The sequence below is a fragment of the Macadamia integrifolia genome, chromosome 7 (assembly GCF_013358625.1).
Source record: "Macadamia integrifolia cultivar HAES 741 chromosome 7, SCU_Mint_v3, whole genome shotgun sequence".
Lineage (NCBI taxonomy): Eukaryota > Viridiplantae > Streptophyta > Magnoliopsida > Proteales > Proteaceae > Macadamia > Macadamia integrifolia.
Window position 1 is genome coordinate 36,432,792 of NC_056563.1, and position 27,860 is coordinate 36,460,651.

The following is a 27,860-nucleotide window of genomic DNA, read 5'->3' on the forward strand; positions in this document are numbered from 1 at the left end:
ACTATACAAGGGTTCCATATCTGTAATATGGTTAAAAAGATGATGTATTCCTATTGAATGGACAAGAAAATCCGCTGATTAGTAATACTTTCAGTCAAAGACATGTCTATGTATCTCCTCCAGATAGAAGAATCAGCGCGGGAGTTTTCTTCTAATACCATAAATTCATATGCAATTTACGCTGATATATCATTAATTTGTGAATAGAAGAAGTGCATGGGGTTTTTTTTTTCACGATACATTAATATAAGGAAGCTACAAAAAATGCTTTCTTATGAGGGTTATGGGAGAAGATTCTTTTACATGCCACATGGTAATTTACTAGGTCCTTAACTACACATCACCTTTTAACTTGTGGCAATTTCAACTTAAAACTCATACCATGATCAGCATGTCGGTTTTGGTCATTGGGTGGCCAGGGACAAAAATTGGTGAATATGATTGGCTTGTGAAGTTTGGTAAATGTCTAATTCGCAGGCACTTTGGAAAATTCCGGTCATTCTCTATCCATCCTAAATTCAAATTTAAAATACATTAATTGAATCATTCTTGTGGATCTTCTCTGTATGTACAATTATACAATTTTTTTTTTTTTTATAACAGATTTTAATTTTTCGCTTTATCGTATCACCGAAAGTTTTTCCATCCAATAAGAAACCTTTCGCACTGGTAGTCCCTATTTTAAATTAGTTTATGGACCTTAAAGAACAGGGGATGAGATGGAACATTGTGTGGAAAGACACAAACCCTGGGCCTTAGGAAACCGAGGGCTCTTCCATGCATTTATATGTCTTCCAACTCCTATTCTCCAAAAGGCCAAAATTCGATGTCGAAAGCAACCAAGCTTGAAGCTAACCCCTCAAAGATGGAATTTCAAATCTTTTCAAAGAACAGGAATTGGAAGTTCATCTACGGAGATTTCACTCCATCCAATGTGGTTGATAGTGGCCCCGAAGGAGAGAAACTCAACCGTATCAAAAATTGAAGGCCCTCCAAAAGTCATGTCAATCCAATTTCATTCTCTGGACAAGGGGAGGATGGTCCTGCGTGGGGGTGTCAATTGTGAGCCCGCACTGGCAGGCCTGACCGAGCCTGACAGGTTTATGGCCCGACTCGGACTGGCCCGTTGAACTCGACACGTTTATTAAATGGGTGTTCATGGTGCAGGTAGTTAGCCCGTCGGGTGCCCGATCGAACTGACACATTTATAAGCCCAACTTGAACCGATTCATTGTAGCTTGACCCAGCCCGGCCCTTTTAATACTACATAAAATTTTGATTTTGCCACTACTAGTAAGAAACTAATTAATTTTTCTTACCATTTGCTTTGTAATAGGATTTGATTTAATTAACCTTCGTTTTGTATGTTGTAATGGTCATAATCTTTTCTTTTTTTCTTTTGAAAGAACAATCATAATCTCATATCACTTTTCTCATTTGTTAAAGATTTGCGTCACATATTTTTGGACCTTCAACCCACTTAAGAAAAAAATCTTAGGGTAGGCACATTTAAAGCCCATTTAGACTTAAATAGGTATGTAGCCTGGTTAAGACCCAATTAAGGTCCGTTTAAGGAAGTTCGATTAAAGCCCGACACCAATCGTACCATGCCCCCCAAAGGTAGGCCGGTTTATTTAAACGGGCGTTCACGATGTAAGGCTTCTAAGTGGTCAAGCCTGATTGGACCTGACCGAGACCGGCCTGGCCCGATCGATTGACACCCCTAGTCCTACGGGAAGGCCAAATGGAGCTGAGAACCTTCTTCCAGATAAAAGAAGAGAAGGGGCAAGAGAAAAATAAGATGATCGGCGTCTTCAGTGCCATTCCAACACAAGCAATAAGAGGGGGAAACTTGGATGAGTCGGTAAATAAGGAAAGACTGGGAGGGGAGATAGTTTGAAAGGGCACGCCAAACTGTGAAGCTATGGCGGGGGATATGACCTTTAAACCAAACGGTATTTTGTCAAGGAATGATCAGGCTTTTTATCTAAATGAAGTCCCAAGATGAGGCAGAGCTGAAGGATCCCGAAGGGAAGGGAAGCCAAGGGACTTTATCTTCCTTTCAGGGGTGACCCGAGGGATGGGCAGAGGGAAGACCAGGGGTCAACAAGGGGGGGGGGAGAGGAGGGAGGACCATCCATTGGATGAGAGGATAGAGGAAACCATAGTAGATTTGGGCAATCCAATGGAGTAAATGGACATAGGGGAGATAATGTTGGAAAGGATACCCGCGGGGTGTCAAGGGTCTAGCCAAAGGGAGGTGGAGGATCAATTGCCAATGACAAAAGACATGACCAGAAAGGTAAGGGCTCTAGTACTGAGGATTTTACGCCAAATCCAGGAAGCATTCGAGGAGGGGGAATTATACCAGAGGGAGACATTTTTAAAAGGTGAGGAGTACATCTAGGAGACCAAAAGGCTAAGGTGCTTGGAGGCAATTTTCCAAAAGAGCTTTAGGATATCCATAGGGTTCGTATCTTTGATAAGCCTCAAGCCTAAGCCTCCTTCAGTTAGGAGAACAGATTTTGGACCAGGACAAGGGGTGTAGGAACTTTGAAGACTCAACTCCTTTCCAGAGGCAGAGACTGAGGGGTGTTCTGCTACAAAACAGTCTACTTCTATGAGACTGAAAGAATCATAAGCCGTAGAAACCCCAATGTAGAAATCCCAACTTGGAATCGTTCGAACTGTTGGATTTGTCATCTCCACATGTCGACCATCCGTGAGGTCGTTGGACGCTCGTTGGAGCGTCAGTCATTGGAGATGAGCCGGATCCCAAAAGGTGAGGGAGGAGGGAGGGCATAGGGGGAGCATAAGGAAGAAAGGGGAGAGGAGGGTAAGTCCGTGATCAAAGAGGGTTCAACAAAGAGGTTAGTGACATGAAGGGTAGGGACGACATGAGCAAGACAGGTGCTGATAGCACTAACAATTCTAGGAGCGAAATCAAGGGATGGTAGGCAGCACAACAGAGGCGATATTAGAATCTTCGTCAGTGTCTAAGGTAATCGCCAACAGGGAGAATTGATTGTATCCATTGGTAGGAGCGTTATAATCCGTTGGGTCAAGCAATGAAGGTTGAGCATTGGGGTTAGCTTCGTTGGAGCATTTTGGCAAGGCCATACGACTTCGATTGCGACAACGATTCCTTTTGGAGTTTCTCTTGTGATGGCCGGAGTCGAGGGAGACAGATCTCACCCTTGGGGGCGACGAGATATGTCTCTCAAAAACAATAATGGATTCACTTAGAGGATCCATCGTCACTTGAACAACCATAGCTTTGGAGGAGTAGTTGGTAATTTGGTGACCAAAGACCTTGTAGACGAACAATGGGGGTGCATCCACTCGTATCTGACCTCTTGGATGAAGGAATGTCCCCTCTCATCATGATAAGAGATAGTGGTAGGAGGGATGCAATCGGTTGATATCTCAACGTATATGCAGGCAAAAGAAATCTGGTCCAACAATTTTGTTCGGAGGTTTGAGAAGAGCGGCTTGCCCAAGACATAGACAACAATGCTAAGCCCCTTTGGCACAAAAAGTACAGCGGCAAAGAGGGAAGGGTGATCCAAATAGGGATTTATCGATAGTCAATCTTGTTGAGAGTCAGGTATTAATCCCATTTCCTAAGGAAGATGAGCTTCCTTCCCACCTGTCAAGGGCCAACTTCAAAGGCTGCTCACCGATCGGATTCATCACTGAAATTGAATAAGAAGATGGACATTATCAAGCATGAAGGTGGACAACTTGCCTTTGATCTTCCATTGCTTGGAGAGGGATTATTTGACAATGGTAAAGGGGGGAAGATTGCCGAGGAAGTGGCCTACAACACAATTTTTCCATCAAGTGATTTTGGGCGCTAGGGACACCGAAGGGCAAATACCAATAGGCATATCGTTAATGAAGAAAGGGGGGACAAAGTGGATGGAGTGACCCACTGAGGGGGAAAGGGAGGAAGAAAGGGAGGACACAACATGGTTCCAAGGTTTGGGAGTGGCCTAGGAGGGAGCATAGGAGAAAGGTTTGAGCTGGAGGACGGGGAAGGAGGCTGAGCAAGTTGGGTGGGAAAGGAGAGGGAATAGGGGGTTGCTGCGGTGATTTCCGTTGGGGAGGGGATTTTGAATTCTATTATCATCTTGAGAAAGGTGTTGAGGTATACTTTATGAATGTGTTTAGGAGGCAAGTGAATGTCCTGAATCAGTCGTCAGAGCCTTGATCGCTAAATTGGGTTCATAGAAGACCTCTCCTCAGTGGTGATATTTTTATTGAAGTCAAGACCACTCTTAGTAAGGTTAATCAATTGCCTATTAGGGTCTTTAAAGAGATGCAATATGGCATGTATAGTAGAAGCATCTTTCTTATTCGTGTGATAGAAAATGAAAATGTCATCAACAAAAAGAAAAGGGGATGCAAAATTTTAGGAGCCTTTCGAGCAACCTTGATGCCCTTTTGCTTATTTTTATCACAATAAATCAATCATGATATAAATGTATGGGCTTAGTGGGCATCTTTAACGAATCCCTTCCAATGGTCAGGAAGTTCAAATTGTTGCCCTCCAATATACTGAAATAGGTGCAAGAAGAGATTAAAGGTCAATCAAGTCACACCAATGCTAGCTAAGTCCGAGAAATACAAAGATGACCCTAATGAAACTACACTATAATCTATCATAATTCATAGGTATTAGACATATCAATCTTCAAGGCCATGTGTCTATAATCCTTTTTTTATTATTATTATATAATGAAATATCTCATAGGCAATAATGATATCATCGCAAATTTGTCATCATTCAAAAAAGCCTTGGAAGAAATATATTTATCAAGACGGGAAATCAGTTTATTTGCCACGAAACGAATGACACCACCTTTAACATATTCCCAATATTACTGATAAAACACTTTTGGTAAGCCATCACATCCAACTGCTTTATAAAAGCCCTAACTAACAACTATTGCCCTCATTCATCCTCCAGAGGAGTACAAGTGAGGACCAATTCTCCTCATGGGATATAACAGGTGACAAAAGGCTTCAACAAATTGAAGGTTAAGGGGTAGGAAGAGGTAAAAAATCTCTCTTAAATGATTTTTGCAAACAAAAAAGTGGGGATGGTTTCATGAATAACCTGGTCTTTAGAGTGTAGAAAAACTTCTAATGAGAGAGTTTCTTGCTTGCGTTTGCGCACCCACGCTGTTGTTTCTCTAAGGCCTGTAATGGGACTGACAACTTCCTCCTTTGTCGTCCTCGAAATTCAACTTCGTTCAAAGCACATATGTTGCCTGTGGCTCTAAGTGAAAAGAGAGAGATCGTCTAAGATGAGAATTTCAAGCATGTTGAGATAGAGAGATCGTCTGCCATGAGCGGGGTGAGAGTCACGAGCAAGGAGAGAGAGATCGTGAGAGTAGGGTTTTATTTTTTCTTCCTACTTTGGTGGGGAAATAAGAAGGGAAATTTTAATGGATAAGTGAAATTGTTTTTACATGTAAAATATATTTTCTTTACAATCTAACATCTAAAATTTATTTCCCTTAGAAAAAAAATTCCACTTTACATAAAAACATGTGCATTCCCCTTACAACCAAACGAAGCATAGGGAAATAAAGTTTCGACCTCTGTTTACCTTCTCTACTTACTTCTATCAAACAAACAGGGCAGACATTCTCCGCGACCGGCCAGTGATCTTTTTATCGATGAATAAATACGTAGTTATGCTTAGAGAGTTGCATCGATAGAGCGCAATTTTTTTAGGTAACAAGAGCACATTAGTCTCAAACAAGTAGATGTAAGCTTAACCGGCGGAATCTTCAGGGTCAGTAACTTCGAGGGCTGCCGAAGGTGAAATCTCTCTCATCGTGTTTTTGTGTTACTCGTGTCTCTCTTCATGCGTGGTTTGTCTTTGTTATCATTTGTCAATGGCTCTCTAGTAGTATGAGTTCTTTGCTGCACAATAATTCCTTTGCGATGTTTTCTTTATTCTCCTTGTCAATTTCTTTTGCAAGTTTATGATATGGAATTTTTTTTTTCTCTTTTATTTTTTCCTCTGTTTGGTAAAGAGAAGCTGGGATTTTTGAATTGTCTTAATGTCGTATATGAGATCAGTTTAATGTTTAGCTGGTGTTCTAAGAATTGTTGTTGTGAGAGTGCATTTCGTTGGAATCTAGGGTTTTATATAGATATTTGTTGGTACTTATCAATTATACCGGCAGATCCAACCGATTTTGTTGTGAAGTGAATTTTTTGTGCTTTCAATGGCATAAGGGTATGAATCTGCGTGGAAAGATTTTCTGTGCTTTCTTATGTAGTTTTAACTTCCATGTAAAATTTAGACTGGTGCGCAAATATCTTTTGAAGCGGTTCGATTTCTAAGTTATATCCAACGGTTCCTCCACCCTTCTTGTAAATGATGGTAACATAGTTCCATATAACCATGTGGACGGCTAAGACTTTATATTTGCTTCTTGAGGGAAAATTATCAGATTCTAGCGGAAGAATCAGAAAGGAGGTGGCAAGAGCTGAAGAGGATATGGGTCGAGGTATTCACAGACTTGATGATTAATGATTCAAAAGAGGGCAGGAACATGGGTAGAGTGATGATTGCAAAACATGTCCTGTAGTCAAGTTCCAATAGTTGGAATGATTCGTAGTTGAATAATGAGATTCTTCATATTTTCAGTATATGTAAAGTCAATGTTGCATGTGGAATATTTGGTAACATGGACAGAAACACTTACTGCTTTCATGCATGAAAAACTCCCTCGAGCGAAATCCTTTGACAGTCATGGTACCTAAAGTCATGAATTTTATGCAACTGGTGAGTGATCAATTTACATATGACATTCGATGTGAAATCAGATAAGTATAGTTTCTTTATGGCTTCAATTGAATCGTCAAAAGCAAGGATGGCTTGACCACCTCTTGCACTGATTCAAAATGTTGTGTTTAGTGAACCCATTGAATCATGCATTACCCTGAGATTGTGTGAAGAACTCTTGCAATAGTTCAACTTGACAGTCCTAGTGGTTGATCTCTCTCATGTAGTTATGGGAATTGGGACTTGTTTTTCCTTGTCCATTGGAAACCAATCAACAAAGTTTTGTTTTCAGCAAAGAGTAAACTAGTTCTCAAATGCATGTTTTGATGTTGGTGTATTTTGACTTCATAGTTCATCCAATTGGCCAACCTCCGCTTGGGTGTTTATTTGCATAGAATCTAGTGGTTAGAGTTTCTTTGCTTGCAATTATTAATTTTATTCTTTCTCACATCTAGCCTTCCCTTTCTGTAGAAGTTCCCTTGCTTTTGTCTTTGGTTCTCTAAATTTCAAACTACTATTCTTAGTCATTCTTATTTTCTCTTTTCTATTTCAGTGTCAAATTATAACTCAATACTGGATTGGGGATGGAAACTGGCGGCAATTCTCTTCCATCTGGGCTTGATGGGGTGAAAAGAAAGGTCTCGTACTTCTATGATCCGGAGGTTGGCAATTACTATTATGGGCAAGGCCACCCAATGAAGCCACATAGGATTCGGATGACTCATGCTCTCCTTGCCCATTATGGATTGCTTCAAAATATGCAGGTTTTGAAGCCCTTTCCTGCAAGAGATAGAGATCTTTGCCGGTTCCATGCTGATGATTACATCTCCTTCCTAAGGGGCATCACCCCAGAAACACAGCAGGATCAGCTAAGGCAACTAAAGAGGTTCAATGTAGGTGAAGACTGCCCGGTATTTGATGGCTTGTACTCTTTTTGTCAGACTTATGCTGGTGGGTCTGTAGGTGGTTCTGTGAAGTTAAACCATGGGCTTTGCGACATTGCTATCAATTGGGCTGGTGGACTTCATCATGCTAAGAAGTGTGAGGCTTCTGGATTTTGTTATGTTAACGATATTGTGCTGGCAATATTGGAACTTCTCAAGCAACATGAGGTTGGTCCCATGAAATTCTCTAACCCTAGACCTCCCCCTCCTCCCAATTATATTTCACCAAAAAAAAAAAAAATCAACGCTATTAATTGAAGGAAGAATCCACTTCATCACTTGCATGCCCATTCTCTTAGGTTTGATTGGACTCAAGAAAACACGAGGTAGTGTGAAGAAGTGAAAGCATAGGGAAGTTAAGATGAAGTGGAAAAATGTGAGATACATTTTCTGTCTGGTGTTTGGCTTTCTACGGAAGTGTGCAATAAAATGAAAAAGTTTGGTGGGACTTACCCTTGTTCTGAGCTCTATCTGAGAGAACCACAAAATCCTACTTCTTCTGGTCAGATTTCCCAAAATCCCAGCACCTCTGGTTGGATTTTGTAACGGTTCTAGTTAGGTGTATGTGGAAAAGTGGGAACCCTACTGTACTTAAGGTGAGGTTTCTTTGAGTGACAAATGTTTGGAACTGTGAAAAGAGGGAAACAATGTCCCCTTTCCTTAACTTTACATGCTCCCTCGATGCATGGCTTTAACTATTCAATTTCCGATTGTTTTTCCCTACCTTATTCCTACCATTCACCACTGAATCCTCTGAACCCTAACCCAATTTCACTAAAACAAAGGATTATCTTGGCACTGCCACACTCTTTACTAGTTCGCTTTGTTTCCTTTAAAAAAGGAATTGGGGGGGGGGGGGAGATGTAGATATTTGTCTAGAAAGAACTCATACACATGTGAATTGCCAAAGAAGGGGTGTACCCAGTGCACGAGGCTCCTGCCATTGCGGGGTCTGGGGGGTCACAATATACATAGCCTTAACCCCCGCTTCTTGGAGAGGCTGTTTCCTGACTCAAACCCGTGACCACTTGGTCAAAATGGAGCAACCTTACCAATGTGTATTGCATGCAGAGAAAATGTTTGAAGTCGCACCCAAGTGATGACCAAGCAAAAGGAAGAAAAAGAAAAACTACATGTACAGATGGTGCTATGTCTCAAGCTTTAGGGTTGTCATATGGGCCTCCTTTTTTTTTTTTTCATGTTGCACAAATGTGTATGCCCTTGGTCCTTAGGTTCAGAGGCTAGTTGTCTCCTCATTTGTATTTTGTTCTCCTTTTTTTTTTTTTTTAAATTTCCGTGTTATTTGTAAAAGAATGTATTTATATTCAATTTTCATGTAGGGAACACATTCTCTTTTTTTTTTCCCTCCCATTTCATATTTGTTGATATTTTCACATCCATGGTGCAGCGTGTTCTATATGTGGACATCGATATCCATCATGGAGATGGTGTAGAGGAGGCTTTCTACACCACTGACAGGGTCATGACTGTCTCTTTCCACAAATTTGGTGATTATTTCCCTGGTACAGGGGACATACGTGATATTGGATATGGGAAAGGGAAGTACTACTCCCTGAATGTTCCTTTAGATGACGGAATTGATGATGAGAGTTACCAGTCCTTGTTCAAACCAATCATTGGGAAAGTGATGGAAATTTTTAGGCCTGGTGCCGTGGTTCTCCAGTGTGGTGCTGACTCCCTATCTGGTGACAGGTTAGGTTGCTTCAATCTTTCCATCAAAGGCCATGCAGAATGTGTTAGATACATGAGATCATTTAATGTGCCCCTGTTGCTGCTCGGTGGTGGTGGTTATACCATCCGAAATGTTGCTCGTTGCTGGTGTTATGAGGTATGATTCCCTTTTCTTTGTAACCACTCCTGCAAAGACTCTTTTTTCTTTTTTCACTTTTTATATAGATTTATTTTCTCCCCTTTTCCCTCTTGGAGATGGATTCCCCCTGCCCACAGTTCGATTAAATTATCATTTAGAACAAAAGGAAAAAAGGGTACGTAACTAACCAAAGCTAAAATCTGGAGTTTAGACTTAATATTGGTGAAGATCTAACAAATTTCGTGATAACAATATTTAAACAACCTCATTCAAATATAGCCATAAGAACCAGGCCAGATCCCAAAACAGGGCCTAGGTCCCCACTTGAACCATATTCTGGTTCAACCAAACCATGCGGTTTGGAGATTTACTGGTTCTCTTAAAACCAGTTGTGGGATCGTTTTTTAGATAGTTATATTATTCCTAACTGATGTAATCTGGCTTAACGCTAATGATACTGTTTTGGTGGATGAGACTAAGACTCAGAATTAACGCTAAATTGGAGCTATGGAGATCAATCTTGGAATCAATTTTAAGATAAGTAGAACGTATACGGGGTATATGATGTGTAACTATAGTCGCACTATGATGGATGATATAATGGTGTAGATTGAGGAAAGAGAGGTACCGCAAAAGTGATCATTTTAGGTATCTAGGGTCAATTATAAATAAAGAAGGTGATATAGATGATGATGTTTCTTAGAAGATTAAGGTGGGATGGATGAAGTGGAGAGGTGTGTCCGGAGTATTGTGTGACCGACATATCCCTTTAGAGCTAAAGGAAAGTTCTATGGGCCAGTCATTCGACTAGCTATGATGTACGATGCGGAATGTTGGGCTGTTAAGAAGTGTCATATGCACAAGCTTCATGCGGCAAAGATGAGGTTGTTGAGATGGATTTGTGGCAAATCTAGGACGGATAAAGTAAGGAATGATCATATTAGAGCGGATTTGGGAGTTGACTCAATTCATGATAAGCTGTGAGAAAGTCATTTGATGTGGTATGGCCATGTTCAACGGAGGCCCGAGGATGCCCCAGTAAGGAGGAGTGATCTGATTCTGATAGAAGGATCTAAAATAGCTAAGGGCATGCCCAAAATGACTAGGAGATGTAGTTAGGAATGACATGCATAGTTTAGGTCTGGTCCCAAGTATGGCCTCGGATAGACCTTTTTGAAGGGTAAGAATCCATGTACGCGACCCCTTTTTGGTAAGATTTCTCTGTTTTTGTTGTGTGCTCCTTTCCTTGTACTTGTACTTTTCTTTTGTTGACTCTGATCGGATCCATGTAACCGAACCCATTTAGTTTGGATAAGGCTGAGTTGTTGTTTTGTAGTGATGTAATCAGGATCAGTAATATCTTATAAAATCCTATCCTGCATAGAGTTTCCAGCTTTCCTAATTATGTTAGGAGTCTTCTTCTTACCCTGCGGTTGGAGGGGATGTGGTTTAATTTGGTTTCCAGATTTCATGTTTAGATAAGGAATGATTCCTATTTACCTCTCAGTTGTCCTAGGGCCAGTTTGAATCTACCTTTCTTAAGTCTTTTATTGTAAGGCTGTTTGCAGCCTCCCAACGTTTTATGCTGAGTGAAATTGATTTTCTACCTCAAATTCTTTGGTGATTAAGAATTTTCTACTGTGGTGATTCAGCAAGTCGATTGGCGGTTATTTCAGTCTAGGCCATTGGTGATGATTCCATTGTTCAAATCCTCTCATTCCCTCCCATCTTCTTCAGTGCACACGTCAGTCCTTGCACATATCAGTTTTGTTCTAGCTTGGAATCCTGGTTTCTGATCTAATTGAGAGCCTCTAGTATCTGGTCCTGCAGTTCTATTATAACTTATAAGTTTTTCCTTAAATGAATAGGACTTGACCAGATCTCAGTGTCTTATCCATCATATCACTCTGATATATTTTTTTCCTCCTATATTAAAATTACATTCGACCAGAGTTTCTGTCACATCTGAGTTTCTGATTTTCTGATTCTGTTTTATTTGTTTTCTCCTGAATTTTGCAAACCTTTCCATAGTCTGTGATTCTTGTTTTGGCTGGTTTCAGGAATCGTTACCATAGTTCAAGATTTCTCCAAAATCTAGGTGAAGTTTCTCTACTTTCGACATGCTCGAGACAAAACAGGAGGCAAAGCAGCATAATTTCGGTCATTTTTGTCGTTTTCCTTCTGAAATGGCCAAGTGAAACTCGTGAGAAAATGCACTGTTTCGGTCGAAATTTTGCTAATTTCAGTCTGTATGAAGACTAAAATACGAGTGTTTGAACCTTGATCCTTACCTTAGGTGACCTAGGTAAGGATCAAGGTTCAACAGAGGTGGCATGTCCATGTTTAATGGAGGCTTTTGGATGTTTCAGTATGGAGTAATTTGATTCAGACTTAAGGAGCTAAAAGAGCCAGTGGTAGATCTAAAATGATGACCCTAGGAGAAGTGGCGAGGAAAGAAATGCATAGCTTAGGCCTTGTATCCAGTATGACCTCAAATAGCTGATTGGAGGGCAAGAATCCATGTAGCAGACCCCATTTAGTTGGGATAAGGCTGAGTTGTGAAATATCTTACCATTGTATGTCTAAATTCTTTGCTGTAATAGTTATACATCTGAATCCTTTTATGTTACAAAGGAAAAATGTTTTTTGAGGAGGTAACCTTGTAAGCTTTGTAGGTTTAATGACTTGATTTAAGCAACACGAAAGGGCTAATGCAGCCAAATGTAGGATTTTGGCCCTATCTCTATCATATGGCCTAGAATGTAGAATGTATCTGATTAATATATTCATTTTCCATTTTTAAAAGGTTAGCCCCTTTTGTTATATTAGCCTCAAGTGAAATCTGCTCCCCCTTCCTTCATGGAGATTTTTTAAACCTATAATTTCACTCAAGTAGGGAGAATGGAGCCTATAATTTATTCATTTTTTATTTTTTGGATCTCTCGAGATGCTATATGGCATTTATGACATATGTTCATGAATCCCTTTTTATCAAATCCACTATAATAATAGAGTTTTCAACCTCCTCCCCCCCCGCCCACCAACAAAAAAATCCTGGATCTACTCAAGGATTAAAGTATCGGTATCGGTCCGCCAAAATTAAGATACATATCGGAGGGTATCATATCGTATCAGAGATATGCTAAAACACGCTAAAGATATGCACATAAATGGATAGAAAACACTTCTTTATACACTTTTGCATAAAAAAAAGTTAAAAAAAGCTATAGATAACATGTATTATGTATAAACACTAAATGGAGAGTATCGCAGAAGAACCCAAGGTTTGTAGTTGTCCTATAAATGTAAAATCCTCGTTCTCAACCTTTATTTCCATTTTAGTAAGAGAAAAATGGTTGGCCGCAGCTTTGGAACAAAAACCCCTCAAAATTTTGTTTTTTTTTAAAAAATGACCCATCTTAGCCATTATATAGTATCGGTAAATATCGTAATTCATCAATATGTATCGGTCGTTACATACTGATATGCACCGATACATATCGAAACATACATTTCACCTTGATTTTTAATTTTTCATGGAGTATCGGTACGTATCGGTGCGTATCGGTATGTATCGTAGGATACTTATCGATACAAAAGGATTTTAAAATTTCCATGTATTGTATCGGTAAGGTCCAATACGGTACAATGCGTACTGATACTTTAAACCATGGGTCTACCCTGATTTTACCTGTTGGCCAGTAATGCCATTTTCTAAGCAGTGGCTTTGACTATTTTATGGGAATGAATTGATGAGGTGTATAATTTATCTCGTTAGCCTTGTTGATGTTAAAGAGCATATGACATTGTCCTTCACTTATTGCCTTAGTGAAATTGAATCTGGCATTGTTAGGTTATATGGTGTATTTGGGAACTTTCTTTTCTTCCTATCGTATCTCTTGTAGTGTATTCTAAAAGAAACATTTTTTATTTTTTATTTCTAAATATTTGAGCAGACGGGAGTTGCACTTGGTGTAGAAGTTGATGACAAGATGCCACAGCATGAATATTACGAGTATTTTGGTCCGGATTATACACTCCATGTTGCTCCTAGTAATATGGAGAATAAGAACTCACGCCAATTATTGGATGAAATTAGAGCAAAGCTTCTTGACAGTCTCTCAAAACTCCGGCATGCACCGAGTGTCCAATTTCAGGAACGGCCACCTGATACTGAGCTGCCTGAGGTGTGTTCCAGGATCTCATGTTTTTGTTATATTTTTTATTCTGTAATTTATCCTTGTCATTTCGCTGTTTAATTTAATGATATCCTTCTTGGGAAGGGCCATGTTTTGGAGTTTAGTCATGTAGCTATCTCAAGTAAACTAGTTCATTTTCAGTGAACAGTTTTTTTTTCTTCTAATTTCTCTCTCACCCAGTGAATGAATGATTGTTCTGCATTTCAGAAAGACAAAATCCCGAGTCAACACTGTCACAAGATCTTTAGAGAAGTTTATGGCACTAATATTTTTTGACGTTTCCTGATTAAAGGATATCAGGACTCGTCATTTGTTGAATCACAGTCCAAGCATTGTCCATGAAGAAAACCTTAGCTCCACAATTTTCGATGTATGACATGTGGCTTGATTAAAGGAGATCACGGTTATTTATTTTTTACACCATTTGCTCGACAACTTAAATGTGGATCATGCAGCGGAGAATCATCTTGTCATATTGAATTTATGAATCCAAATCTTTGAGATAGGATCTGCTAATTGTGGGTCTTGATCCTGATTACTGAGGAGATGAAATATGGGAAATTATGGTGGCCCAGAGGCCCCATTCACAATTAAATTCTTGAGTTTGGTTTTTCAATCAGATAAGAAGCTTCTGAGTGAACTCTTGATTTAATCAGTGGAATGTTTTTGCATTAACCTGGATGTCAAGAGTTAGGATTACCAAGCAGATAAAATCTCTGATTCCTCACTAAAAGTGACTCAGGTATTGAATCAATAGTACTGTAAATTAGAGAACAAGAAAACTAGGAGAGAAAGAGAGCAGAGGAGGTGGCTGCAGACCTCGGAGTTTCAGAATTGATAGAAACTCCAGGCTCAATATATTAGCAGTAGGGCTACACATTACATAGGGACAGAGTCATCCAACAAAACAAAAAAGGTAAAAGAGAAGATATTTTACTGTTCATGTTAACAGTACCTAAAACTCTTTAACACTTTCCCTCAAGCTGGAGCAAATATGTTAATCATGCACAGCTTGTTACAGATATAATAAATTCTCCCACTCCCCAAAGACTTGGTAAATACATCTGCAAATTGTTCCCCAGTTCGGACATGATTTGTAGAAATTATTCCTTCTTGTAACTTCCCTCGAATAAAATGACAACTGACCTCAATGTGTTTTGTCCTCTCATGAAAGACTGGATTAGAGACAATATGAACAATTGCTTGATTATCACACTGTAACTTCATAGAGGAAGAGTCCTTAGAACCAAGTTCAGCAAGTAATTGTTTTACCCACATCAACTCACATGTTGCATGGGCCATTGCCCGATATGCTGATTCAGGACTTGATCTGGTCACCGCTGTTTGTTTCTTGCTCTTCCACGATACTAAGTTGCTGCCGCCAACAAAAACATAATAACCATAGTTGATAATTAGGGAAGCAATTTTAGTATATTTGATTCTCTTTTGTTTTAGGAGTAGATACGTAGGAGTAGTATTTTGATTTCCAATTTTAGTTTATTTCCTATTAGACAAGTTTCCATTCTTGAGATGTATTTCTCTTATTTATATGTAATTGCTGGACAATATTGGGTAGATTTGGAGAATTGAATGAATTGATGGAGAAATTGCTCATCGTGAGTGTGGTGTGAGTGCTGTACGAGAACCCCCTTCCCTTCTTCTTCTTTGTTTTTTTCTTTTCTCTGTCATTTGCTGTGGCTACCGAAGCATTAGGGTTGGGAGAGATTTGTTCAATTTCTCTTGTTCCTTCTTCTTCGTATCTGAAATTTCCAGCGAAGGGGCATCCAGCAGGGGTGATTCCATCCCTAATTTATTGGACCCCAAAATCTATCCTGCAACTTGAGGTAAAGCAGAACTGGAAGAAGTGTTTCGACTCCCTCATCTCTAATCTGAAGGGATTTGGTCTCTCAGGTATAAGATCCTCCTTTGCAGGCGATTCTACTCTGAAGGCATCGTCTCCAAGGGATTTTCCTGCTGTGAGAAATCAAAACTAGATATGCAGCTAGACGATTCTGAGTTTCTTCCACCATTATTCTTTCAGCAGCCTCAAGTCTTCAGATTCCTGGTTGCTGGAACCAATAACTGTTAAGGGTTTAGCAGGCTTGATCCAAGCGACGCTCCATCTGAAATCTCCGACCAAACCGTGGCCTAGGAAATGAGTTCTCTCTCTCTCTCGGAAGTCCTTCCTTTACTCTGTTTTCTGGTTTTAGGTATGAGGAGGTTGAGGACGACCCATGTTATTCTCCTTTATTCAATTTAATTATATAGCTTTACCCCTAACTATCATTTTGTCCTTGCTTTTCTTATTATTTACATCTTGCCACTATGTTGTTTAACCTTCCAATAATTCCCTTGTCTCTACGATTTATTCCTTCACTTGTTATTCCTATGATGAGTTCCCAGTAATTACGATTTTGCCACTCCTTATTAGAGACTTAGAGACTTCAAGTTTTTTACAGAACTACCATTATACCATGTTATTTACGATTTTGCCGCTCCTTATTCTTGATATTTGGTTATTTCACTATTAAATGGGCCCCTAAGAGATCTGAATCGGGTTACCGAACTCCGGATCCGCATCAATTCTTTTGTGTCCAAGATCAGAAAAGACCAAACCACATCCTACAGCAAATGTGAGATACCTCAAAATCCGATTGACGGTATCCCATGAGAAGTCCGAGGAGAGGATAAAAAGTGATTGACAACAATGACTAGGAATGCAACATTTGGTTGGGTTATGGCCATGTAATTCAACTTTCCCACCAGCCTTCTATATTTCTTAGGATCTTCCAATACATCTCTATCTTCAGCTGTCAATTTCTAATTAGGATCCATAGGAGTATCCAGAAGCTTAGACCTTTACATTCCTATCTCAGTAAGAATATCTGGTACATGCTTCCGCTGTGATATAGAGATACCTTTCTTTGACTGAGCCACTTCAATACCCAAAAAATTATGCAGCTTTCCAATTCTTTGGTCTGAAATTTCTGCTGTAAATGAGTCTTCAAGTTCTGAATCCCTTCAAAATCATCTCCAGTAGTTACAATATCATCAACATAAACAACAAGAAGTGTCCGCCCTGCACTAGATTGGGAATGCAAGACTGAATGCTCACTATGGATCGTGACGTCCCAAACTTAAGAACCACCTCAGGGAACCGGCCAAACCACTCTTTAGGAGATTTTTTAAGCCCATACTTCTTGAGTTTGCATACTAAACTGGACTTCCCCTGAGCAACAAACCCAGGAGGTTGCTCCATATACACTTCTTCATGTAAGTCATCATGAAAGAGAGCATTCTTGACATCAAATTGATAGAAAAGCCAATGATAGGAGGGTGCAAGGGATATAATGCGAAAAGAAGCGAATTTAGCCACTGGGGAGGATGTCTTTGAATAAGCAATGTCATATATCTGAGCATAACCCTTGGCCACCAACTAGACCTTCAAACGAGCAAGAGAACCATCGGGATTCACATTTATAGCATAAACCCAACGACATCCAATAGTGCACTTGCCTTTTGGTAAAGGCACAAGATCCCAAGTCCTATTTTCCTTTAAGGCCGGAATCTCCTCCTCCATTGTTGTCCTCCAACCAAAATGAGATAATGCCTCTGCATGGTAAGCAAGGGATAAACGAGAGTAAGACACAAAATTGGAAAAATGATGTTGAGTACAACTACGGACACCTTTACGATGAGCAATAGGGGCATCAAGATCGTTAGAAGTACTTATCTGTGAATCAATAGACAAAGATAACGTGGTGGAGTTGGTTACATGGATCCTTATCCCAACTAAATGGGGTCGGCCACTTGGATCCTTTTGCTCCATTAAGCTCTGTTCAAAGCATACTTGTTACTAATCCTAAGCTATGCATGTCTTTCCTCACCTCTTCTCCTGGAGTCATTTTTGGCCTACCTAGCTCCTTCAATTTGAATCAAATTATCCTTCTATACTAGAGCATTCAAAGGCCTCTGTTGCACATGTCCATGCCACCTCAAACGACTTTCTTGCAACTTATCATGTATCGGAGCTACTCCTAAATTAGCTATAATATGTTCATTCCTTGTCTTATCTTTTTTAGTTCATCACTCATCCATTTTAACATCCTCATTTCAGCCACACTAAGTTTGTTCATATAAGGACCGGCCTTGGTGCAACAATAAGGTTGCTCCATTGCGATCTAATGGTCGTGGGTTTGAGTCGGGAAACACCCTCTTTGCAAAGTAGGGGTAAGGTTGAGTACATTGTGACAGACCGCACAGTGGTAAGAGCCTTAGGCATTATGTATGCCCCTTTTTAGTTTGTTTATATGTAGTTTCTTCATTGCCCAACACTCAACTCCATACATTATTGCTGGTCATGTAACTATCCTATACAATTTTCCTTCGAGTTCTAATGGAATATGCCGACCACACAACTCTCTGAACGCAATCCTCCATTTCATCCACCCTATTCTAATCCTTTGTGCAATATCGTCTGCTATTTCTCCTCTATTTATAATTGAACCTACCTAAAATTTTAACTTTGTGGTATCTCCCTTTCATCAAATTTTTTGGGTGATAAAATACATTCAAAAAAAAAAAAAAAAAGAAGAAGAAAAAAATACACAGTGGGAGCTCCACAACAAAAACAATGGCCTCTACAACCTAATCAAGTTGGAAAGGAAATTTGAAGAGGATACAAGGACCATCCCAAAAAGCCATAAACCCAGACAGAGGATCCAAACCACTACTACTTCAATATAAAAGAAAGACGACCCAAAATAAAAGTCACTTAGGCGTACTCCTAGTAACTCTAGCTGTCGAAGCAGGGCGAGAACTAGAGGGAAATAAATTGGCCTTCTTCCCCATTTGTTTTTTGGGAGGAAGCATCCAGACCCCACGACGATTTTTTAGGCAATGAAAGGATTTACTTGATCTACATGCACTACATTAGATGAATCCCTTAAGTGTGAATTGTTGCCCTTGGAGTGATTATTCTCAATGCTGGAGACCCAAAATCCATAGACCCTACGGATGGGTAAAAAAGCTTCGGGGTAGCATTTGGGGAGCACTCCACAAGCTTATCAATTTCACCAAGCTAGTGAAAGCTATCCTAGATACGCACAAAGGACTAGCGAACTGGCCATGCATATCTGCTCCATTTCCTTCACCTTCTAAGTGGTAAGGAGACTGGGAGACACACCCCTACCACCCAAAAACTCCAGCAAATCACCATCGTGGCCCACTCCATCACCCAACACAATTAGAAATCCCCCAATTTCATTAGCCACACCAGCATAAAATGGAGAGAATCCATTGTGGGTATTTTCAACATCATCTCTTGAAGAAGGATCGCCAATAGGTGAGGACAGAGGAGTATCCATCCGCCACACAACCATCTATACAAGCCTCACTTATGAGGTTGTGCAACATTGCCGAACCACCTTCGACCTCCATACCCACGGTTGGCCAAGCGGTTCTCGAGGATGACAAGGAGATCAAAGGCAAGTTTGGGTTTGCAGTAATTCATTAGAAGACACAAGCTTAAAAGAGGAAGTTAAAACTACCCCCCTTCTCCAACTCCAGTCGGCTACTTCCACCACATACTGCATGTTGCATAGTTACAACCCTAGAGCCTCTCCCAACAGACCACCTTCCCCTTCAAAGCCCATAAATGTAAAGTTGTTCCCCATACCCAAAACAAGATGGGAACATGCATGTGGAGTCCGAAAGTGGGAAGCATGCTTGGTGTAGAAACCCCTCAACATCCAGCTCAACACCTTCCCCTCCTCTCGCTCCATATGGATCCACCTAATTTTCTCCTCGCTACTACCTTCTTGACTGCTCCAAAACTTCTTTCCCTGATCCGGGTGCAACACTGCCAAATTACCCGGCTTCATGCTCCATCCCACTTCCGACCTTGGTGAGCCTTTGAGATTTGTTTCTTCATCTTTGGTGAGGCCTAAAGAACCCTTCATCAGCTTGAGCATTCCCTGGAATATACCTATCCTGAAGTTGACTGGTTTAGCCGCACCTCTACAACTTCGGGCATAACAAAATTATTTTTTATTGGAGCCCAATAATTCCAAGCAACCTTCACCGATGAGCCACCACAACTTCCCACTTGATGACCGAAACCTTCCATTCACAGCAGTGGAGAGGCCTCCATTCGTACACAATCTTTTGGTCGAAGCTCACTTCACTGTCTTGAATGACATTAATGAATAAGGTAGGGAGTCTTTAGCATGAACCTCTCGTAAATGCGAGCAAAGGATAACCTATCCTTGGATATAGTCATCTGGTTTGTGAACAATGGAGTTCCAATAACACTCCCAATAATGCTCAAAGCTTCAATGGAGCTATCATCAATTTTTACTATCTCACTATCAACCCTATTGTTACTAAGGCTCCGTTTGTTTCGACATAAAATGTCCGGTAAAAGAAATTTTACAGTAAAATTAAATTTTCCGCTGTTTGTTTCATGATTTGGAAAATTTTCAGCAAGGAAAATTTTACCGTATGCTACCTATTTTCTGGTAAATCCCTTGACAAATTTTACGTAGAATTTGTCCGTAAAATTTTACGAAATTGTGTTTGGTAAAATCGAGCTTGAAACTCTCCATTCCCGACAATTTCTCCCCGAGCTTCACTCGGTCCTCTCGCCTTCTTCCTCGAATCTGCTCTCCTAATTCTTCTCCCTCTGCTTGTCATTGTCATTGTTCTTCCCAATCTCCATTTTCATCTCCTCTGCTCCTCTGCTCCTCTTCTCCATATTCCTTCTTTGCATGGTCAATCTCGGTAAAGCTTCGTTTGCAAAACGAAGGCAAAGAGGCTCAAGGGATTCTAAAGCTTCGCTTCCATTATCCAAAAGGCATTGGGATTCCAAAGCATCGGTTTCAAGCCTCCTTATCACCACCAGCCTCGTCGCCTTCCTTGCTTAGTCTTCACATCTATCGGCAATGCCATGGGTGGAGCAAGCTTTAATCTCACCAGCACTGCTTCCTTCTTTGTGGCCGGCATCAGCTATAACAACCTCATCTCTATGGCCTTAGTGTTTTCACTTTCACGCTGATGTAAATCCCACATGCTTTCTCTCTCAAAAAACCCTATTCCCACTCCCACAAAAATTCCTTCTCTCCACTCCTTCCACTCCCTCATTTCTCTTTTCTGTCGATTATGGGACTCAGTCGCCTCAAACTGAGAGATTCAGACCAAAGCCTCCTTCATATACCTTTGGACATTGAAGGATGTCATTGGCAACCCCTATTCCGGCAACTTTAGGTGCGACAAAGCCTCAGCCGATCCGCCATCTCCCATCAATCCTCAGGGTAAATGTTGTCGCTAGCATCACTGTCAAGTACTCCGTTCAGATTTTGGTTTCTCTTATTCTGATCTTTCTATATACATCCGGTGCTTTGAGTCGGATACCCCTTTTCTTGCTACAAAGCCAGCTCAAATTTTCTTTCAGTCACATGTTCGATGAAATTCCTCACACAAGAGGTTCTCGAGGTTCCTTTTATGTTTTCGATTTGAATTTGGTTTTAGTTTTGAGAGTCCGCTGTCAAGAGTCTACGTATTTTGATATAACCGCTCGCTTGAAGAAGTTGAGTTATGGGCTCACCATTGAGCACTGCGATCCAGTGCTTGTGGCTCAAAAGGTCTGTGCTAAGGTCTAGCTACATGGGCATCACTAGATTCACTACCAGCCACCTTGACAAATTAGAAGCCAAGACCGCTATTGGTAGAATATCATATAATATGGGAGTCCTAATTCAAATTTGTTATAATAGTATTTTATGTAACTATTTTGAATAATTTACATGTAAAATAAATGAGAAAACAAATATCAGAAAATTTTACAGTAACATTTTACTTCATATATTTACCTCCTGAAAACAAACATTGGAAATTTTTTTAACATGTAAAATTTTACATGTAAATTTTTCCATGTAAAATTTTCACATGGAAAATTTTCCACATAAAAATTTACGCCGAAACAAACGGAGCCTAAAGGTACACCCCATATACTTTATTTATGTTTTACTTATTTTAAAACCTTTTGATTCCAAGGTTGATCTCCATATTCCAACTTTGTATTCTCCTTGCTTTTGTTTTATCCATCAAAACAATATCATTAGCAAAAAATTCACACCAAGGGTTCTGGTCTTGAATGTCCTAGTTAGCTTGTCTATGATATGATAAGCGCAAACAAATATGGGCCTAAAGCTGATCCTTGATTTAATCCAATTATAATTGGGAATCACTACCCTTCTCCCCCTTAGTTCTTATTCTATTCATTACACCATTATACACATCTTTATCTATGCACATATATTTACTCGAAACACTTTTTTTCTTTTACATTTGCAAAATTAACTTTCTAGGGACTCTATTATTGCTTTTTATGGATGTATAAAGTCCATATAGGGATCCTTCTTACAACAACACCCCCATAGCCTTGTCCTAACTAAATGGGGTTGGCTACATGAATCCTTGCTCTCCATTCGCCTCTATTCGAAGTCATATGCAGTTGAAGGCCTAGGCTATGCATGTCTTTCCTCACCACCTCTCCTAGGGTTATTATAGGCCTGCCCTTGGCTCTTTTAGCTCTTTCAATCTGAATCATCAATCCTTCGAACTAGAGCATTTGAAGGCTTACATTGAGCATTCACTTACTCCAGGGTAAGGGATGGGTTGTCACTGGTACTCATGTTGGGCTGTGGGGAACCAAACGGGATTGCTTTAGGAGGCAACTCTATCAAGCCATGCCAGTATGCCACCTTAAATGACTCTTATGTGGCTTATCATGGATCAGAGCTACTCCCAACTCAGCTCCTTACTTTGTCCTTCCTAGTTTTGCCACACATACATCTCAATATCCTCATTCCGCTATAGAGAGTTTATCTATATGCCGCTTCTTAACTACCCAACATTCCGCTCCATACATCTTAGCCGGTCGGATGACAGTCTTATAAAATTTCCCTTTAAGCTTTAAAGGAATATGCTGATCATACCATACTTCAGATGCACCTTTCCACTTCAACCAACCAATTCTATTTTAATTATGTGGGCAACATATCCTCTGTATCCCCTTCTTTATGTATGATTGACCCCATATACCTAAAATAGTGGAATTTCCCTGCCATAAATATTTACCACCTCATTAACCATCCTAGTGTAACGAAAGATCTTACCCCAATAGAGACAATGATAACCGGTGGATCCCCACTAGACAGTCTCGAGAGAATCTTACTGTAGTGATGTTGGCGAACACTCGAGAATAAAAGGGTTGTGCCTGGTGCGCTGTCTCAGGCCCTAATGCTAATGGGAAAAGGGGGACTGTGGGTGTTGGGTTGCGCGAGAGCATTGGGCATAGGGATGGGGTTGGGGAGGGCATTGGGGATGGGGAGTGAGTGCGTAGGGCGAGAGTTGATGTTGGTGGGAGGAGAGAAGGTCGGTGATGAAGACCTCAGAGTGAGAAGAGCAATGGGGACCCAACTCTTTCCTTATTTTTTTTTTACTCGACTGTTGCCCCTTTAGTGACAAAGGATGGTGGGTGAGAACATAGAGAGAGGGTCATGGGGTGGGGCGAGAGGGAGAGATTTGGGGGGAGTCAAGAGGTGGAGATTGATTAGGGGGAGTGAGATAATCAGGGATGGGGATAGATAGGGGAGAGATAGTTGGGCATGGGGAGAGAGCGTAAAGGGATTATCGGGGGTAGGCAGAGAGCTTAGAGAAAGTAGAGAGAGATTCAAGGGATTTGGAGAGAGAATGAGAGAGAAGGTAGGAGATGGACTTGCAAGTTATCTAGGGATGTGCCGCTGATTGAGATATATCCAAGGATGGGATAGGGCGTTGGAGAGAGAGCGTAGAGAGCCCAAAACGTCCTTTACTGATTAGTTGCCCTACTTTGTACCCAATTAAAGCCGTTTTCTGAGTTGCATAGCTCTTCAAATTTTGAGGCAAAGACTGGAAAAGGAATCACCAACACATGGTTGTATGCATGGTTGTCACGGCGCCAAAGAGAACCAAGTCGTTGGAGGGTTGTCTAAGCACTTATGGGAGAAGGCACCCACCTTAAAGTGAACAAGGGGACCAAGTGTCATTTTTTATTTTCCCTCTTTCCTAACATTATTTAGTAAGTTACATATACCTTATATCGTAAAAAATCAACATTAAGCCAAATCAAGTCATTAAAAATCAACATTTAGCCACATCAAATCATAGAAAAAAGCAGCATTTAAAGAAATGCTCTTGTTCTATAATAAGTTTGACTGGTCAAATGATTTTATTTTTACATAAGATTTTTTGTATTAGATATAGTATAAAACTAGCTTTCCAACAAGTCTAAGATTACTTAAATTTGAGTTGTAATGACAAAGTTATGTTCTAGTCAAACTTATTTTAAAGTGTGCAAATATTGTTAAAATCACTTGAATGAAAATAATTTTATGGATATCAAAACAAAAGATTATTTTACTGGATTTTTGCTTTTTTGCAATGTTTTAACATGATAAGATTTATAAAATTTCATAATTGAGAAAAACTTCCGCATTTAAAAGTTGATAATCGCCCCTATAAACCAAAATCCAGTTTTTGTTCTTGGACTGGGGGTTTTCAAGTTGCGTACCTTCACCTTCTAGCCAAATTTCTCTTATATTATGCTCCCAATGGTCTTATGGTCCCTTTCCTTGATGACCTGGACCTGCTAGGGATTGGTGGACTTGTCCTTCTCTAGGCTGAGGTGGCTGATTTCATCACGAGTAAACCAAGATCCTAACGGTTAACCTATGGTTAACCTCAAGTTAAGTAACCGTGGTTGCAATGGTTGATCCAACCATATATGGCCCCGAGTTAGTTAACTGTCTGACTGCGGTTAAGTTTGTTAGCTCTAGTTGGGTTTAGAGATGGTTACGAGTATCATTGGATCTTGGTGACACGTAAGTAGCTAGTACGGGATTTCTCTTGGCGAACAGGGGGGTTGGTTGCTTGATCGTCTGACCGTCCTGGAGTTGGGTCATCTGATCATCCCATCTGATTGTTCTGGAGTTAGGTCGCCTGATCGTCTGCTCATCCTATTTGCAATGGTTCAACCACGTGTCAAGTCCTTATTGGCTGGTCGTAATATGGTGTATCAGCTGTCATGGTTTCTGGTCCTCTTTTTTTTTTTCCCTCTCTGGTACTGCTACTGGTACCGTGTCAGCATCAAATTGCCTCTAGGACTCTACGTTATGTCAGTATGTATTTGCATATTAAGATTCCCATGTCAGACCAGACTCCACTGTGGCCGAAAACGTTTAATAGCACATGTAACACCTTATGCTAAGATTATACCTACTATCTCCAGTAAAATAACCTAGTTATAGGACATGGGAGAGTATGAGACGTAATTATTGTTTTCACAACTTTCTGCTAGTTTCATATTACTGAAATGATTTTAACATGCTTGATGATCCAGGCAGATGAAGATCAAGATGATGCAGATGAAAGATGGGATCCTGATTCAGACATGGAAGTTGATGATGAACGGTACTTCCATGGTCATTCTTTTCCTTTCCCCCCTAGTGGTATTTACTTATTACTAATATACTGTACCACCTACAGAAAGCCTCTGCCTAGCAAAGTGAAACGAGAAATTATAGAGCCTGAGCTTAAAGATCTGGTATGTTTCTGTTCCTTTTTTTAACCCTGGCCCTAATTTCTGTAACTTGATTGGTCAGACTCACAAATATTTGGAAAACTTATTCACCCCCTCCGCAAAAAAAACTTCTTGGAAAAGCCTCTCAACTCTGCTTGGTGTCCATTGATTTGAGTATACTTGCTCTTTGAGAGTTCAATGTCCATTTAATAATTTTTGTAAAGTTTCTGTGATAATAATAACATGTTTGTTTGAAACCAGTGTTGAACCAGTTTAGAGCATCTATGATAAAGCTCTGTTGAAAGTTTTTTGGTGGGGCTTCAATTCGAGTTAATATTTGTATGCTTTCATCTGTACACAAGAACACCAGCTACTACTACTACTATAAAGGAAAATGCCTTCCACACAAATACGCTTTGTATGTAGGCTTACTGCAATTAGTGACATATAGCCATCCTGTATTACATACAACAACAAATCGCTCAGTTAGGCTCTGATACCAATTAATGTAAGACTAGATTACCAAGGGGTATTCAATCCTAGTAGGATCCATCATAAACTCCAACATGCAAATCCAGGTTTGCTCGAATTTGTTCATTCTTTATTTTATCTTTCCTAGTTTTACCACTCATCCACTGGAACATCCTCATTGCAGCCACATGAAGTTTGTTTGCATGTTTTTTTTTTACTGCCCAACATTCAGTCTGTACTGACATACGTCATTATTGGTCGTATAACCGTTCTATAAAATTTCCTTTTAAGTTTTAAAGGGATACGTGTTACATGATATGCTTATTTCTTTCCTCTGTGTAATATGGTTGAGTGAGCAAGCTAGCTCATACCGGGCGATCTAATCACTGCCCAAAGATAAAAGTAAGAAATGGAAAATTGAGAAGGATTTAGGAGTGGTGCTGATGGGAAACAAGTTGAAGGAGAGCTGTTGGAGGTGGTATGGACGATGCTTTTTAATACTGGACCAGGCATCAAACTGAAAGAATGCTAGGTTCCAATATTATGTGAAAAATGGATTAACAAACAAAATGTGGAAGTTTAAAAGTATGAAATGGAGAAAATGGGGAAATTGTAAATTTTGTGAAAATTATTTCCAGCCGGGGGATTCCAGTTGACCCTGTTGGGTTTCTGTGACCCATTCAACTGGTTGTCTTGTTGGTCATGTAAGCTATTGTAGCTGTAATAAATTTATTTATCGCATCACAATTTTTTGACCCAGCAGTTGAACTGATCAGCTGGGATGCCAAGGCCCAAACCAAGTAAAAATGGCCAATAAAGGTTTCATAAACTATGGATTCTGAGAGACATCAAATTGTTCTAAGCCTAGACCTACTCTTACTCAGGAAAATCAGAAAGGGATTGCAGAGCATGCCAGAGGGGTGGACGGGACAGCAGAGGATATCTCTTTCTCAAAGGTGATGCCAAAAATGCACTAGACAGGAAAATTTTTGGCCTATGTTTTAGAGTTGTGGTAGTAACCATTAATAATGTCATTGTAATAATATATGGCAAAGACTGCTTTATTCTAAACTGCAGGTCAACTAATGGTCATTGTTAATGGTTATTCCTAGTGTGAACTGTTTTTGTGTCTTCATTAACAAGGTTCTACTTTTCAATTACGGTGTGTTTCCTTTGGCATAAGATGCCTGGGACTAAAATAAAGTAGGGTAATATCATGCTTCCCATGCATTACTTTACAGATGGTAGTGCTGGTGGCAGATGTTATTTCGGCCCCGGGAAGTCCCATGTCATTGTGTCCATAGTGACAAGTCAAGGGTTTCTACTTAATTATTCTTATTTCCGTTCTATTACCTTGTCTTGCTCCCCTGATGTTCTCTGGTTTTGTTGCTATTTATAGGCTTCAGATGTGGGTTCAATGTCAATAGATGAACCAGTCAGCATAAAAGTTGAGCAAGAAAATATGAACAAGCTGCCTGATCAGTCTGTTAAGATGCACCCTTAGTCATGAGCACTTTGGTACAGACTTCTAACACTATCACAGCTGTGATCTGTAAATCTCGACTGGCTGTATTCTTTTGTCTCGTTTTTGTATTTATGTCAAGTTTTATAACAGAGGAAAAGGTTTTTAATTGTGAGGTTATGTTCTGTACAAATTATTGGAAGGACGTTACTTCTAACATTTTGATTCCTGGAACAGTGAAATGGTATCTTGATTATAGGAAACTTATTACAGTTGTCTCGTGTTGATGGTTTACACCTTATCTTGTGTAGTTATAGTTGATCATATGTTGTAAATGTACATCTGGAAATTTTATATTGCTATGTTTTGATGGTTGGGTGGGACCTATCAAGTAAGGCGGGTGGGCTGGATGGGTCAGGTACTCACTCAGGTGGGATATTGGTCCTCTTGCTCTGCCTCTGCTGTCTGTGCAGTCTCTCCAGATGGGTGTTTGCTTTGAAGCCTGATACAAAGGTTAGACAATAG

At 40.1% G+C, this 27,860-nt stretch overlaps 1 protein-coding gene across 6 annotated transcripts; it reads left to right on the forward strand.

Moving 5' to 3' along the window:
- Positions 1-5,602: 5,602 nt before the first annotated feature.
- Positions 5,603-27,629, forward strand: LOC122083906 (histone deacetylase 19). Of its 6 annotated transcripts, none has more exons than XM_042651841.1 (8): positions 5,604-5,923; positions 7,362-7,920; positions 9,161-9,601; positions 13,540-13,770; positions 25,223-25,293; positions 25,369-25,426; positions 26,758-26,829; positions 27,273-27,629. In XM_042651841.1, exons 2-8 carry the CDS (start codon positions 7,393-7,395, stop codon positions 27,375-27,377), a joined length of 1,506 nt encoding a protein of 501 aa, XP_042507775.1. In that variant the 5' UTR covers positions 5,604-5,923; positions 7,362-7,392; the 3' UTR covers positions 27,378-27,629. The 6 variants fall into 6 exon arrangements, with proteins under 6 accessions (XP_042507778.1, XP_042507775.1, XP_042507773.1 ...); XM_042651839.1 differs by having other exon boundaries at positions 5,604-5,885; XM_042651842.1 differs by having other exon boundaries at positions 5,604-5,806.
- The last annotated feature ends 231 nt before the right edge of the window (positions 27,630-27,860 follow it).